The sequence below is a fragment of the Oreochromis aureus genome, linkage group 13 (genome assembly GCF_013358895.1).
Source record: "Oreochromis aureus strain Israel breed Guangdong linkage group 13, ZZ_aureus, whole genome shotgun sequence".
NCBI classification, from domain to species: Eukaryota; Metazoa; Chordata; class Actinopteri; order Cichliformes; family Cichlidae; genus Oreochromis; species Oreochromis aureus.
This window is the reverse complement of record NC_052954.1, coordinates 26961428-26974505: the sequence shown is the minus strand read 5'-3', so window position 1 is coordinate 26974505 and position 13078 is coordinate 26961428. Positions and strand designations below refer to the sequence as shown.

General features: G+C 39.3%; 1 protein-coding gene across 1 annotated transcript in view; it reads right to left on the bottom strand.

Moving 5' to 3' along the window:
- LOC116324831 (calcineurin subunit B type 1) overlaps positions 1 to 12737 on the bottom strand; it is a 30206-nt gene extending 17469 nt beyond the window's left edge. The window contains exon 1 of the mRNA XM_031745596.2: positions 12470 to 12737. Coding sequence (XP_031601456.1) covers positions 12470 to 12472 — 3 coding nt within the window. The 5' untranslated portion in view covers positions 12473 to 12737. The remainder of the gene's footprint in view (positions 1 to 12469) is intronic.
- Between the last annotated feature and the right edge of the window lie 341 nt (positions 12738 to 13078).

Below are 13078 nucleotides of genomic sequence, written 5' to 3'. Positions count from 1 at the left end.
ATTTGCTTAAGCTTATAGTGTTTTTGAAGAGCAGCAGGAGGCCACGGCACTGGCAAAAACACTTCTGGTTGTACGTTAGTCTATAAACATAACATTCCTCAGCTGTTTAAAACATTAAGTTCATTTAGTAAATTATAGTCACTGCTATTAGACCCAGAGTCACACATAATGGTTATGGGGTTCATATGAAGGGGTGAAATAGCTTAGAGCCTAAAGTCAGAGTTTTCAGTGTTTTCAGTGTCACGAAGAACAGTTCCTCTTCACCTGGCCATTAGCAGCACAACTATTTTAGTGAGACAGATCCTCAGCAGAGGGAACAGGCTTTATATATTTCTTCTTAAAATGTGGTTCAAATATATAAAACCAAATGAAGGAGTGCAATAAAGTTACCTAAGATCATATCGCTATATACAAATGTCTTCAATGCAAACTTTGTGTGTCACTGTACCAAAGGAACTTACGTGATGATACAGAAAATGAATAAATATGTTCTACATGTTTTGCATTACAGCTGAAAAGGGAAAAAAATGAACATTTATTACCACAGAATATTGAAAATAGATTTGGCCAAACCTAAAGAAATTTCCGTGTTGTTATTATACAACCGTAATCAGACCTAAATGCACTTCTTCTATCTATCTATGCAGAGATGAGTCAAATGACACATCAAATATGCCCCAAACACAAAGCTGGAGAAAGCCTGCATTAACAAGTTGAGACACACTTTTGTGATACCCATTATCTCTAACTGTTGTTTCAGATTTTGCCTACCAGATAATGCAAAGAAAGTCATTTCAAACAGTACACCACAGTCCATGCAAGGTTTTTTTTAACATAAATTAAATTAATTTCTTTTTTTAAACACCTTTATAAAGTCATGTATCACGCACTGCATTAAATCTTCAAAAGAACAATGCCATCCGGAAAACCCTGCAGTCCCTGGCTCTTCTGCATGGCAGTGTGTGGCATTGGCTGCAGCCACATGCGCATCCCATCTTATCCAACAGTGAAGTGTCGACTCAGCCCAAATATGATTTCTGGCGGAGTGAACAAATGAGGAGTCTCTGAAGCAGAGAGGTGAGGTTACAGCTACACGGCCCACGTCGCCAAAAATGTCCTGCAGTTCCATCAAAGAAGGCCAAACTAGACCTACAACGCTCTCTGATCTTTCTTTTCTGATGGTACCACTCAGTCAGAATTTTTCAAATTCCATGAATAGCAGTAAAAAAATAAATAAAAATAATTCAGTGAGTGGTGGTCCATCTCCTTTCCACTAAAGTCTGACAGAAAGGAGCAGTAGGGACACTTTCCAGGCAGACTCCACCTCGCCTGGAAAGTGGATGAGAGCAGGTGGCACCAACAGGGGGTGGAGACAAAGAGCTGCAGTAAAGTCGGACTGTTTCCATCAGCTTTTTGTTTCTACAGGAAGTCACAGAACACTTCTTTCCTGTGAGATCTGATCCCAACTTAATAAGATTGCCAACAATATAAATGCAAATGCAGTCTCAAATAGCTGAAATTATGAATTTTTATTATGGGTAGCCCATTTAAATGCAAACTAGATCACTACATAAGAAAAAATCTAATAATATCTGAAACAATTCAATATTCGATGCCATTTCTGATAGCCAGGACAAAAGTACTGCCACAGCACAGAGGGGCTGAAATTTCTAGGTGTTAAGAGATGAACAAAACTAGGCTATATACTGACTTAACAATAAAAAGACAACAGTGCGAGTGTGGGGAGGCTGTATGGGCACTAAGGTGGTAGTATTAACTCACAACTAGTGTATCAACGCTGTATAAGGTGACCATTAGAACCATTTCAAATGCAGCATATTAGATTAAAATAAATTAGATTAAAAAGATTAAAATAAAATACAGAAGATTTTTTTTAAATTCATATTTCAGAAAATTGGAAAGTCTGGTATTTGATCTTAGGTACAGACAAAAGCAGTTTTATGAATGTATGTGTGATTGGGTGAATGAGGCTGTTAGATTAAAAAAAAAAAAAGTCCATTTACTATTTTACCATCAGGCAGGAACAGGGCAACATCTATCGTGCCTCGGGACCTTGCAGTCAGTAGAGATATAACTGTGGCACCTGGCTCTAAAAACTGCAGTTGCCTTGATCTTGTGATGTTATCATTGCCTGTTTCAATGACGCAAGGATGTTTTCAGATAATCTCAGACAGAAATCTAACTACGCCGCACTGTGTGGTAACTGCCAGTGATTCAGCACAAGACACTGAATTTTTCCAGATTGAGCCTATTAGTTCTCAGTGTGCTTAACATCCAACACTGTTTGATGAATGCAACAAAAAGTTAAATAACTGTGGTGAAGGTAAATGTAATGTAAATGAACTACAGAAAAGAATCCTACCGTTTTTGATCTTGAGGATACATAGGCATTATTTTTACATCTAACAGCAAACAGAGCTTTAACTATGCTGAAGCATGAATGTAAATTAGAGCTCACAATTGGTTGCCAGGACAAATATTATAGTAGTACTCATATTATTAGCACTACTCATAATTTACTCACATTATTCATTTTGGTTAGAGAGGAAAAAAAACAAACTAGAGCCAGTTATGTCATATACCAGGTTGTTGTTGTGCTGCTGTGTAACAGCAGACTTACCTCACAGAAGTTGAGGTATTTTAAGAGCAGTGAGGAGAAAGAGGTGACACAGGATTAGCCAGGAGAACGCCTTAGCATTTGACACCCTATCAGAGTGGAGTCAGTCGCTAGTGCAATGATCAGAGGTTGACATGGTTTTTCTCTCTGGAACAAGTTGGCAATGGCTGGGTGCTGCCAGTTTAAGGGATTGAATTCCAATGCGTAGCGCATGACTCCACCATTACTGGGGTTGGGTGTCCCATTGCCTGTGTGGCTCTGTAATAGTGACAATGTGATACTTTATTGATCCCGTAGGGAAAAGTCCTTTAGTTTGCTCGCCTATATGGCGCTCACTCAGCTACAGAATAGCATAGCTCTACAGAAATGTGATGACTTGCTTCAAAACTTCAATAGGATTTGAAACTGAAGGCCTTGAGCAAATGTCTTCGAGTTCAAGGACAGGTTCTCGGTGCTTCCTCTACCTGCTATGAGACTTAACAAACAACTATGACAAAACAAAAGATGATCCAAGTTAAACAGAACAGGTCACTTTTTTTGTTCATGGCTTTTAAATCTTGTAAATCTTTTAGAATCAAATGGACCAAAAGCGATTAACAGATAACATTTTTATGTCATTTTTGACATTTAGGAAGCCTCTCTAAAACAAAACAAATAATGAAAAAAGCAGACTTTGTAATAACTACCTCAACAAAATGGTGTGCAAATGTTTGAGGAGCATACTCCTAACTACATCCCTAACAGCCACTCTCAGTTCAGTGTTAGCTATAGGGTCTCTGGAGGTAAATAGACTTACTGCAAAGAAGATTTGGTTTTGAGGATTACAGGTTTACTTACTAAGGCCTACCTCCTGGTGTCAGGAGTAACTCTTGTCATGTCTTCTGTAATAAACCACCTCGGCAGCTCTTGTTCAGCCATAAATACTCATGATGGATACCAGATGGATGATTATAAAAATTCAGAAAAGGGGAGGGTGATACATGAAATAAAAAAGCGTCTTACATACACAGACCAGAACACAGGCACAGGAACAAGAGAAAGACTAGTGTTGGCTCATTTATAATGCATGACTCATTCAGAATCAATTAGGTCTCAGCGCACAAAACACATTCTGTATAATGAAGAGTTTGGCATCACGGCCGGTTGAGTCGCAAAGAAATGACCGGCACAAGAATCTGGCCAATTACAGACCCACAGGGCCCAGTAATAACATCAGTGAGTGAAGAATTCAATACATGGGCCTGAAGACTTGGAGGACTTTTTCAGGCTCTGGCAAGATGTGAGAATATATTCTCATAACAAATTGAAATAATAAGAAGGTACAAAGTGAGCGAGAAACTGCATTTCTAATTTATTCTAAAAGGCAGAAAACTTAGTCATAAACGGGTGAACAGTACAGCAGAGGTTCCAATATGTCCTTACTATTGGCAGCCCTCCCTCTATAGATATAGGATTTTTTTCATTGCTAAATAAAAGATGAATTTTTTGTGTGTGCACAGAGCAGAGGAGAAACTGGTAAGGTGAAGATAATGTTAATGGAGCTGATGACAACTCATTACTTAAAGTGCAATATAAAGGCCAGCCAAGAAATTTAAAAGCAAAAATGGAGCGATGCTGCCCCCAAAAATCTATGAAATTCAGTCTTGAAAACATAAGGCGAGGGTGGGCCACAATAAGACAGTCATTTTGCACCTAAACCTTAACAAAACTAAAAATGTATACACATTTCCACACATTTTTCTACCGTGATTAAATCAGAATTGCAACACTCACATACACACTTGCTCTGTGGTGCCCTGAGTGCAGCGAGCCCAATGTAGAACATGCTGGAATGAAGCGATGACTTGCATAAATCCTAAAAATTAATCAACACTGCAGTGTGTGCTCTAGGCAAATTAGCATAGCGTAGAAAATGCAGGAACAAAGCAGAGGCACACATCACTTGCTGAATCCTAACAGTGGTGCCTGAGATATTGTGCATAACACCATGAACATTAGACTCAGAGACACACTGGACCAATCTATATTTCTTGCCTAGATTGTTTTTAATTTAGATGAAAACATTATCACCCTTAGTTATATATTTATGCATAATAACACTGAAACAGTTCAAGTGAAAGACAGTCACTAGTGTGCATTAATAATCCGTTATTGCTCGTTAAAGTAACACCAAATGCAAGAAAAAAAAATTCTGAAAATCCTACTGAATACAAGACAGTCTATGTGAGCCACTGCTTCTCTGGCTTCTTACGATTCCTTAGGGTAAACTGCTGATGACACTTTCAGCAGATGAGCAGATAATGTAATCAGAATTGCTTTGAGTCTTTGGCTTGGCCACCAATGTGAGTCTGAAATCATAGCAGCTATTATCACATTTCAAGTCAACACAAAGGCTGTCCTGAAAATGAATGCTTTCTAGTATTAAAGATCCCTGATTTGACTTTAATTCTCTGCTTTGAGTATTTATGTACTAGACTTTCGTGGCTAAGGATGAAATCTGGACTGATACTCTACCTAGTCTCCATTTATTTCCCTTTAATTATCGTTAGCTTGCAGGCTACATGTGTATGAGGCAATCCCTTTGCCCAGTACTTAAAGGAAACCCCCTTTTTTTAAAAAAAATTAACACACCTGCGGTTATGGTTAGGGTAAAGGTTAAGTTTAGCAACACCAATGAGTAAGAAGTTATGTCACCAAGACATCTAACGTCCTTTCTTTGTTATAGAGCTTAAAGGTCTCAGTACGTTGGGAGTGGGGATGTTGGCTAAATAAAAATATGCAACTGATGTTGTCTTTAAGCTCTATGGGAACTTGTGAGAAGCAAAATTACTGTTCACAGAAGCAGAACGCCATCTCAAAAGCAAAGAACTCTGCTATGTGCACTGTGTGGATGTGGACACAGGGAATCAATTAAAACAGCATTCCATGTAAAGACATCTGTGTGTGTACAGTTTGGTGCGTCTGAATTACTTTTCCACACAACTTAAGTTACTGACCTATTACTCTTGAGGTGAAAATAGTGTGTTGTTATTGTGCAGAGCTGCCAGTTTACTTGTTGCGCGTTTTCTTTCTGCTCTGCTTATTTGGTTAGTTCAGGGATCACAAGACTCCCCTCCTCCGCACAAATGTGTCTGTAAGTATCAAGCTTACCATATAGCCAAGCTTTGTGGTAAACATTACGAAGCCTCACAGCAGAGAGCAGAGCTGAGCTGTGCTGTGCTGTGCTTTCAGACTGCTTTTTAAATAGACTTCACCCCTTATTTTTTAGCCTAACTGTGTACAGCAGGCAAAATCCAGGCTAATAACCAACTGACTGAGAATTATCTCTTAGGAAGAAAAGAAAACCCCCAAAAAACAAAGAAACAAAAAAAAAAAAACAGGCTCAGTTACATAGACTTAAAATAAACCATTGCTAGTTTGAAGCCATTTGTCTGTTTGAAGAGGCACTCAATTATTCTCCTGCTCCTCTCCATCGTCTCTCACCTTTGTAATCGTGTTTTGCAATATTGTCTTGGTTGGCGTGTTTGCATCTATGCTTGCTTTTATGAGAATGTGTGTGTGTGTGTGTGTGTTTCTCCATGGATGCGTGCGGCTGTCTGCAAATGTGGTGAGGATCTGTACAAGATTTAGGAGTCAAGTGCAAATATGAAAATAATTACCACAATCTCAGCAGCCTGAAGGAACTCCAGCAGGGCTAATCCTCTCAGCCATTTCTATCCTTGGTTTGGGCCTGTCTTCTGAGGGTTTTGAAAGCCTCATAATTCTATGTAAACTAACAATGCCTAAATCTTCTTATGAATTAACATAGTGGAGATAAAACTACACTGTATTTGCCAAGTACTGAAAAACATCTTTCTTTTTTTTTTAATCCATGTCGACCATCTTTATACTTCACTGTTAACCATTGTTAACCATAGCTCCTCAAATATGTATGATTGTATATTGTGTTAAATAATAAAAGTTTTTAAAGGGCAAAAAATTACAACTAAAGACAGGGTATAGAGTAGGGATGCACCGACCCAATATTAGGATCGTATATCGATCCGATACCGACGCAAAAAGCTAGATCGGATATCAGTGACAATGATCTGATTCGTGGTCTAATCCATTTAGTTCAGTTCTGTGCTGTTCTGTGCTTACTTTGCCACATGACAGCAGCAGCTAGCAGCAGAGCTAATGTAGCATGGAGAAAGGTAACAGAGAGACAGCAGTTTAGAGGTATTTCATGCAGCTACACCAACAGTATGTCTGCAAAAGTTTTTTTCCCCATTTACTTTACTTTAAACGGTTCTGACACAAGTGAAAAGATCTGACAGTGACAATGCTATCTCTGTCTTTCTCACAAATTTACTTTCAATCCCATCATGTTTGGTCAGAGACCTAATATAAGAAGTCAGACAGACGTGGGTTGGGTGTAATAAGTTTTTATTATATATATGGTGAGAAAATATTTAACTCTGCTGATAACAACCCGTTATTTCACTTCAGCTGTCTCCTGATAACGCACATGTATGATGAGGAAAAAAACTACAGTGGCTACTGTAACTGTAAATAATTACATTTTATTCTACAAGGTTAGGCTTGCTGTTGAAGTTGTCCTTTCACAAAAGAATGATTTCCAGTCTCTTCCTCACACTCAACGATATTGATTATTAATTTACCACTGGTACAGGATTGGTACTTGATTGGACCATCCTTAGTATAAAGAATAGTTGTAACCTCCAGGTCTGAAAGTTATAGCTCCATTTTTTGTGTGAACACCAGGGGGGCAAACCCTCTATTCACACAAAAAAAAATGAGACCAGTGGATTTATTATCCCTATAAAAATGTTCCCGAGGAATGGATCGTCCCAATTACTAGATTAAAATCTTATTTAATACAACATGATGTTCTAGTTTGTAAATCAAGGTGTCAAGTAGATGACAAAGCATGGCATGATTAAGGCTAGCATTGCAATTAGTGGACAACATCACATCACGGAAAAGTATAATACCTACCAGATAACTGAAAAGTTGCTACCGTATAATCGTGAGAGTTATCAGTTTTTTCATTTGCTCATCATGCCCCATTTTGAAAAACCATGTACAGACAAAATGCCACACTCTTGGGTTCAAAGCCGTAGTGCATACAGTTGATGGGTGGCTACATATATTTTTCATTTACTGTCTGAGCCCGCCTGGAGTTTCACATAACAAAGCATGTAGTATTAAATGAGATGCAAGGTTATTTCTGGCTACACTAAAGTATGATTCATATATCCTCAGAATTGCTACTGAATGAATAATTTCAAAATCTTAAAAGCTTATCATTTTAGTTTAAACTAACAAATACTACTTCTGTGAGGATTCATTCAGGAGGCAACTCTAGCCTCAACGGTAGCCTCAGCAGGAGTATCAATGCAAGTAAGTTACAAGACCTAAAGGCAAATGATGTTCCTTTTTTATATATTACAGCAGTATATTAAGGATTTCAATCATTTTTCTCCATCACATTGGTGAAGAGTAGGTATTGGGGTTAGGCAACCAAAGTCATCATTTCAGCCAGCAACAGGAGATTACATTAATGCGCTAAACCTATGGACCACTGCAGGTAAATTGTTTCAGGGCAGATAAAATGCTGAAGACAGTAGCTATTAGTTAATGAAGCCCCATACTGTTGGTTCCATTGTTACCACTGACAGTGTGCAAAATATGCTTTTAGAGGTTAATTAAATGTAGTACTTTTGATGCCTTGAATGCTGAAGAGGTAAATGTGATTTAAAAATCATCCCCAAAGCCATCAATCAGCTATAGATTCTTGCCAAGAGTAAATTTATCCTACTGCCCACCCTTTGTAAGTCTACAAAAAAGGCCCTCTGACCTTTAAGCTCTATTGAACTGTCTCTCGTACCACAAATCCACTGAGGATCAAGTTCCTACCAATGGTTATAGAGGTAAGTTCTGAATTATACTTTATAAACTTTTCTTTTCACTGTTCACATAGATTTCCATACAAATAGGTGTGTTTATTGAAGAAACTGACAAGTTTAGCTTGTGTTGGTGACTGCTGGCTCCAGTGCAAGCCATGGACTCTGCAGAGATGCAGTGGCCAGTGAGGAGAATAAATCCCGATTGAGTGGGCTGGTTGGAAGTGCTGTGTGGATCACGTAGTGTTGATCATCACTTCTGTTGGTGGTTCACTGTGGCTTTTATCTCTTTTACATTAGCTACAGCTCAATCCTTATGTGGGTGGCGCTTGATTGCTAGGCAGCATATGGTCCCCTTAGCATCAGATCATTCCACTACATGCTTAAGCAACTGCGCGTCCCTGCCCCCAACCTCTCCTTGCGGCTGAGAAGAATACATCTGACAAGCCATAGGTTGCCACAGTGGCTGCAGGACGTGCATGTCCTGACAATCCACACTCTGATAGTTGAGATTGCTGCAGGGCAAATCTAACAAGGTAAGCATAACAGGAAAAAATGTTTCCTCTGACAAAGTAAAGAACCCCCCCGTTACTGCTGCCCCCAAGTAATGAGATGCTGCTCTTAATAGCTGGTTTTTGTGTGTGACTTATGAATTCCTTTCTATTTACAGATGCAAATTTTTTGCACTAATTTATGCAGAATTAAAGTCAGGGATGATGTAGGCCCCTGATAGTTGTATAGCAATTATATGAGTAACACTCACTTCTAATAACCCAGTTTCCAAATACCCTCTTTACAATAATGCAAACATGTTCCTAGGCCCGGGCTGGTGAAGTGTCAGATCAGGAAATTTCATTTATTTCTTTACAATAAAAAAAGAAACGGCAATAACTCTACCAACAGACTGGACAACAGTTCCTTTTATGTATTTGCAAGCAAGGGCCTCAACCCACCGCAATCACACCTCTTGTGTTTTCAATGAGTAGAAGAACGAGCAGCAAAACCAGTGAATGAGATGTCTAAGTACGCACAATTTTGTTTTTGTGGTTTGTTACCTAGACTGCAGCACTACAAATAAAAAACATAATAACATAATACAGTCTGTCGCTTCTACATTTCGCTGAATAAACATTTTACAAATATCCATGGGCGTGATATACACCAGGTGTTTACAATCTTTTTTTTTTTAAACACTGTTACGGTCATACAGTCAGGATTATTATAAATGTATGCTTAATTAAACTAAACATGTGCAACACGGTCATATTCAACCCAAAGCTTCTACATGCAAATGCAATCTATAAACAGCAACTGCTGTTTACAATGAGTCCCAACATGACAACATAAAAATTGCAGGCAAAATGAGAGCAGGAATGGTTTCATTGGCTTATACACCGCTCTGAATTCACAGTCATACCAAATCTCTGCTTTTTTCCCCCCTTTTTAAATTACATTAGACACTGGCATCAACATGGTCACAAAGTTTTACTTGGTCACAATAATCCCACCTCTAGTGTTTGACACGAGTAGTTCTCAGTTCTAAAGCTGCAAAAGTGTTGATACCGCCTTGATAAAGTTCTAATGGCGAGATCCTGCTGTCATTATGTGACAAATTGCTTCGAGATTAGGCACTGGCTCCGGACCAACCCTCAGACCGCCTTAGTGAAAAGAGATTGTAGAACTGGTAATTTTACATCAGCTAGTATATACAGAAGTGAGGTTTTGCTTCTCTAATCTTGATTATCAGGAAGGATATGCACCTGGAGAGTACATACTACGTCAAGTAGCAATGCAGTGGCAAATGGGAATGTACTTACACAATAGCCTTCCCAAGATTGAATGTTCTAAGTCAATATGCACAACACAGATTAAAGAAGGGGAAAAAAGGTCTAATAATAGCCAATTCATTTTGGGTATAGCAAGTCATGACAAACTATCTGACTTTGGTTAACATTTTATAGAAGAAAAAAATAACGAAAATGTTAACACTGTTTCTAATAACCGTTTACTTTATAGATGTCATAAGTGTTAGCATGAACTAACATGTTAGCATGTTGTTAGCATAACCCAAATAAGAATTAATCTTTTAATTTTTCCTTTTCCAGACAGCAAGAAAACAGGAAATTCTCCCTCCCTAGACAGATTATAAATAAGACCAATAGCTAGTGTGCATGTGGTTGATACTGCGTATTTTATATCATCGGTGAACTGTCAATAAATACGGTCTGTAGTCATTCTGTAGTGTAAATGAGGCTTTTGGGACAACATTGGGGTTAGAGGTTAGATATGGGGGGTAGCCTTGAATATGCAAAGGTCAGCCTATTTAATGAGCAATCACTGCTCTTTATTCCTGGTACCTACCTCAACCTGAAGACGACAAAGCGTTTTCAGTTATTGTCCCCAATCTGGATTTTTCAAAGCCATCGAAAGACCCACCTTCATCCCCCTTAGCCTCTTCTTTCCCTATATCAGCCTATGCTTATACAATTTATTTACTTATGTACTACTACTACTAATTAACTACTTCTCTTATTAAAATAAGAATGATTAAATAAATGCCTATGTTTATAATTGCTCTGTAAAGCAGAGGTGTCATATTCACTTTTTTCATGGGCGCAATCTGATCTCAAGTGGGCCAGACCAGTAAAACTATTGCATAATAGCTTGTATGAAAAACACCCCTTTAAATGTCTCCTCTCTTTTATAAGTGCAAAGAACTACAAGCAGCTTCTTCAAATGTTCATTTTTTCACATTTGATGACCCATCAATTGTAAAATGAAGGTGTAATTAAGATAAATACATAAAAACAAATGAATTTCAACATGTCCATTTTACTATATTTGGCAGGTCCAACCGTCATTACATGTACATTACAATTCACAGATCACACTGGATCCAAAATAGGCACAAAACTCTTACATGTCCAGTTTTTGTAAATAGACAAAAAAATAGCATTTTATGCCTTTACAATTGTAAAAATTTGGCTATATCTAAAAATACTTCCACTATTTTGCATACATGATTTCTCGTGTGTAGTAATGGTGGCATCACGTCGCCAGACCAAGAACTGCAGTGCATTTTATTCAAATAAAGAGAGTAATTAATGTCTTTGCAAAGCTATCCGGTGGGTGGAATTGGACCCTGTAGTTGGCTGCTTTTGGTCCTCGGGCCACATGTTTAACAACCCTACTGTAAAGCATTTTGGACAGATCCCTCGATGTATCCTCGATGTATAGGCGCACACACACACACACACACACCATACAATCGTATGAAGTGTGTGTTGCAGGAACAAGCCTGTGGCCTACTATGGAAGCCTCCTCTACAACCACAGGTAGAAATGATACAAATGTAGCCTCGGCCGATTATTGCACTTATCACAGTTTAGTGGCTCAGACGAAACAATGTTGCAACCATCAACACAGCGCCATGCTATCCAGAAAACACACCGAGATGGATGTTATATATCTTGAATGCAGTGCGATATAGTAGGAGCAAAGACCTAACATAAGCAGCCGTTACATTTTCCTGCCTGCTGTGTCAAATGTGCCACAAATAGTCGCCAGCCTAGGCTTAATAAGCGTGTATTTTTGTTTCGAAAACTCATTTGCACAGGCCTAGTTGCTAATAAGAGTGTAGGCTATGTCGAGAAGGGATAAGAAATATCTGGGCCACAAGCTGCAGGCTACTGTCAGCCCTGGGGTATTGCACGGAGAGCGCGACAGGGAGCCAAAAGTGGGTGAGAAAAGCGTTTCCTTCTCGCCACAGCTCTACGTTTTTTCGACCGTTCACTCAAAGCGGAACGCTCGCTACGAGCAAGAACCTGTCAAAACTGAACTATATTCGACACATTAAAGCACAGGCCTGTCCAGTGGTGTGTTCACCAGTCGGCGGAGGTTGAAAATAGGAGTCGTTGCTGCTTACCATCTTGCAGGTCGGATGATGAAATCCAAGCGATGTGAACGGAAAAGGAGGTTACAACAGCAGAAGTCAGCAGGCCGCCGAGCTGTGGCGAGAAATACAAGAAAAATACGCTGTAGGTGCTCTCGGCTCTCGTCCTGGCTTTACACCCAGGTTCAGGATCTCTTAACCGTTTCTCTCTCCTTCACCGAGGCTTTCACTGCAGTGGCTGAAGGGAGGGAGACCCGCTGGGAGGGGACAGTAAGCGGAGGAGGAGGTTCGGTTTGACAAGCAGGCGGTGGCGGAGGGGAGGAGAGAAGAGTCGAAGGGGGGGAGGTGCAGCAGTACTGTACATCCGGGAACTGCTGGGTCTATCAATTTATTTATTTATTTGTATTCCTGCTTCGAGTACAAGTTTGTGCACGTGCTCCCCCAACTGGCTTTATGGCTATACTACAAGAAGTGGCCAATCTAGCCTTCAACTATCAGCGTCTCCTGAACCTCAGTATATCCAAGTTTTACATGGAGTTCATTTTTGTTATAATGCCCTAAGGTGCTTGAATTATTCCTCGGAGATTTTGTTCCATATTGACTCGGCAGCTTCACACAGTTGCTGCAGATTCACCTACTGAA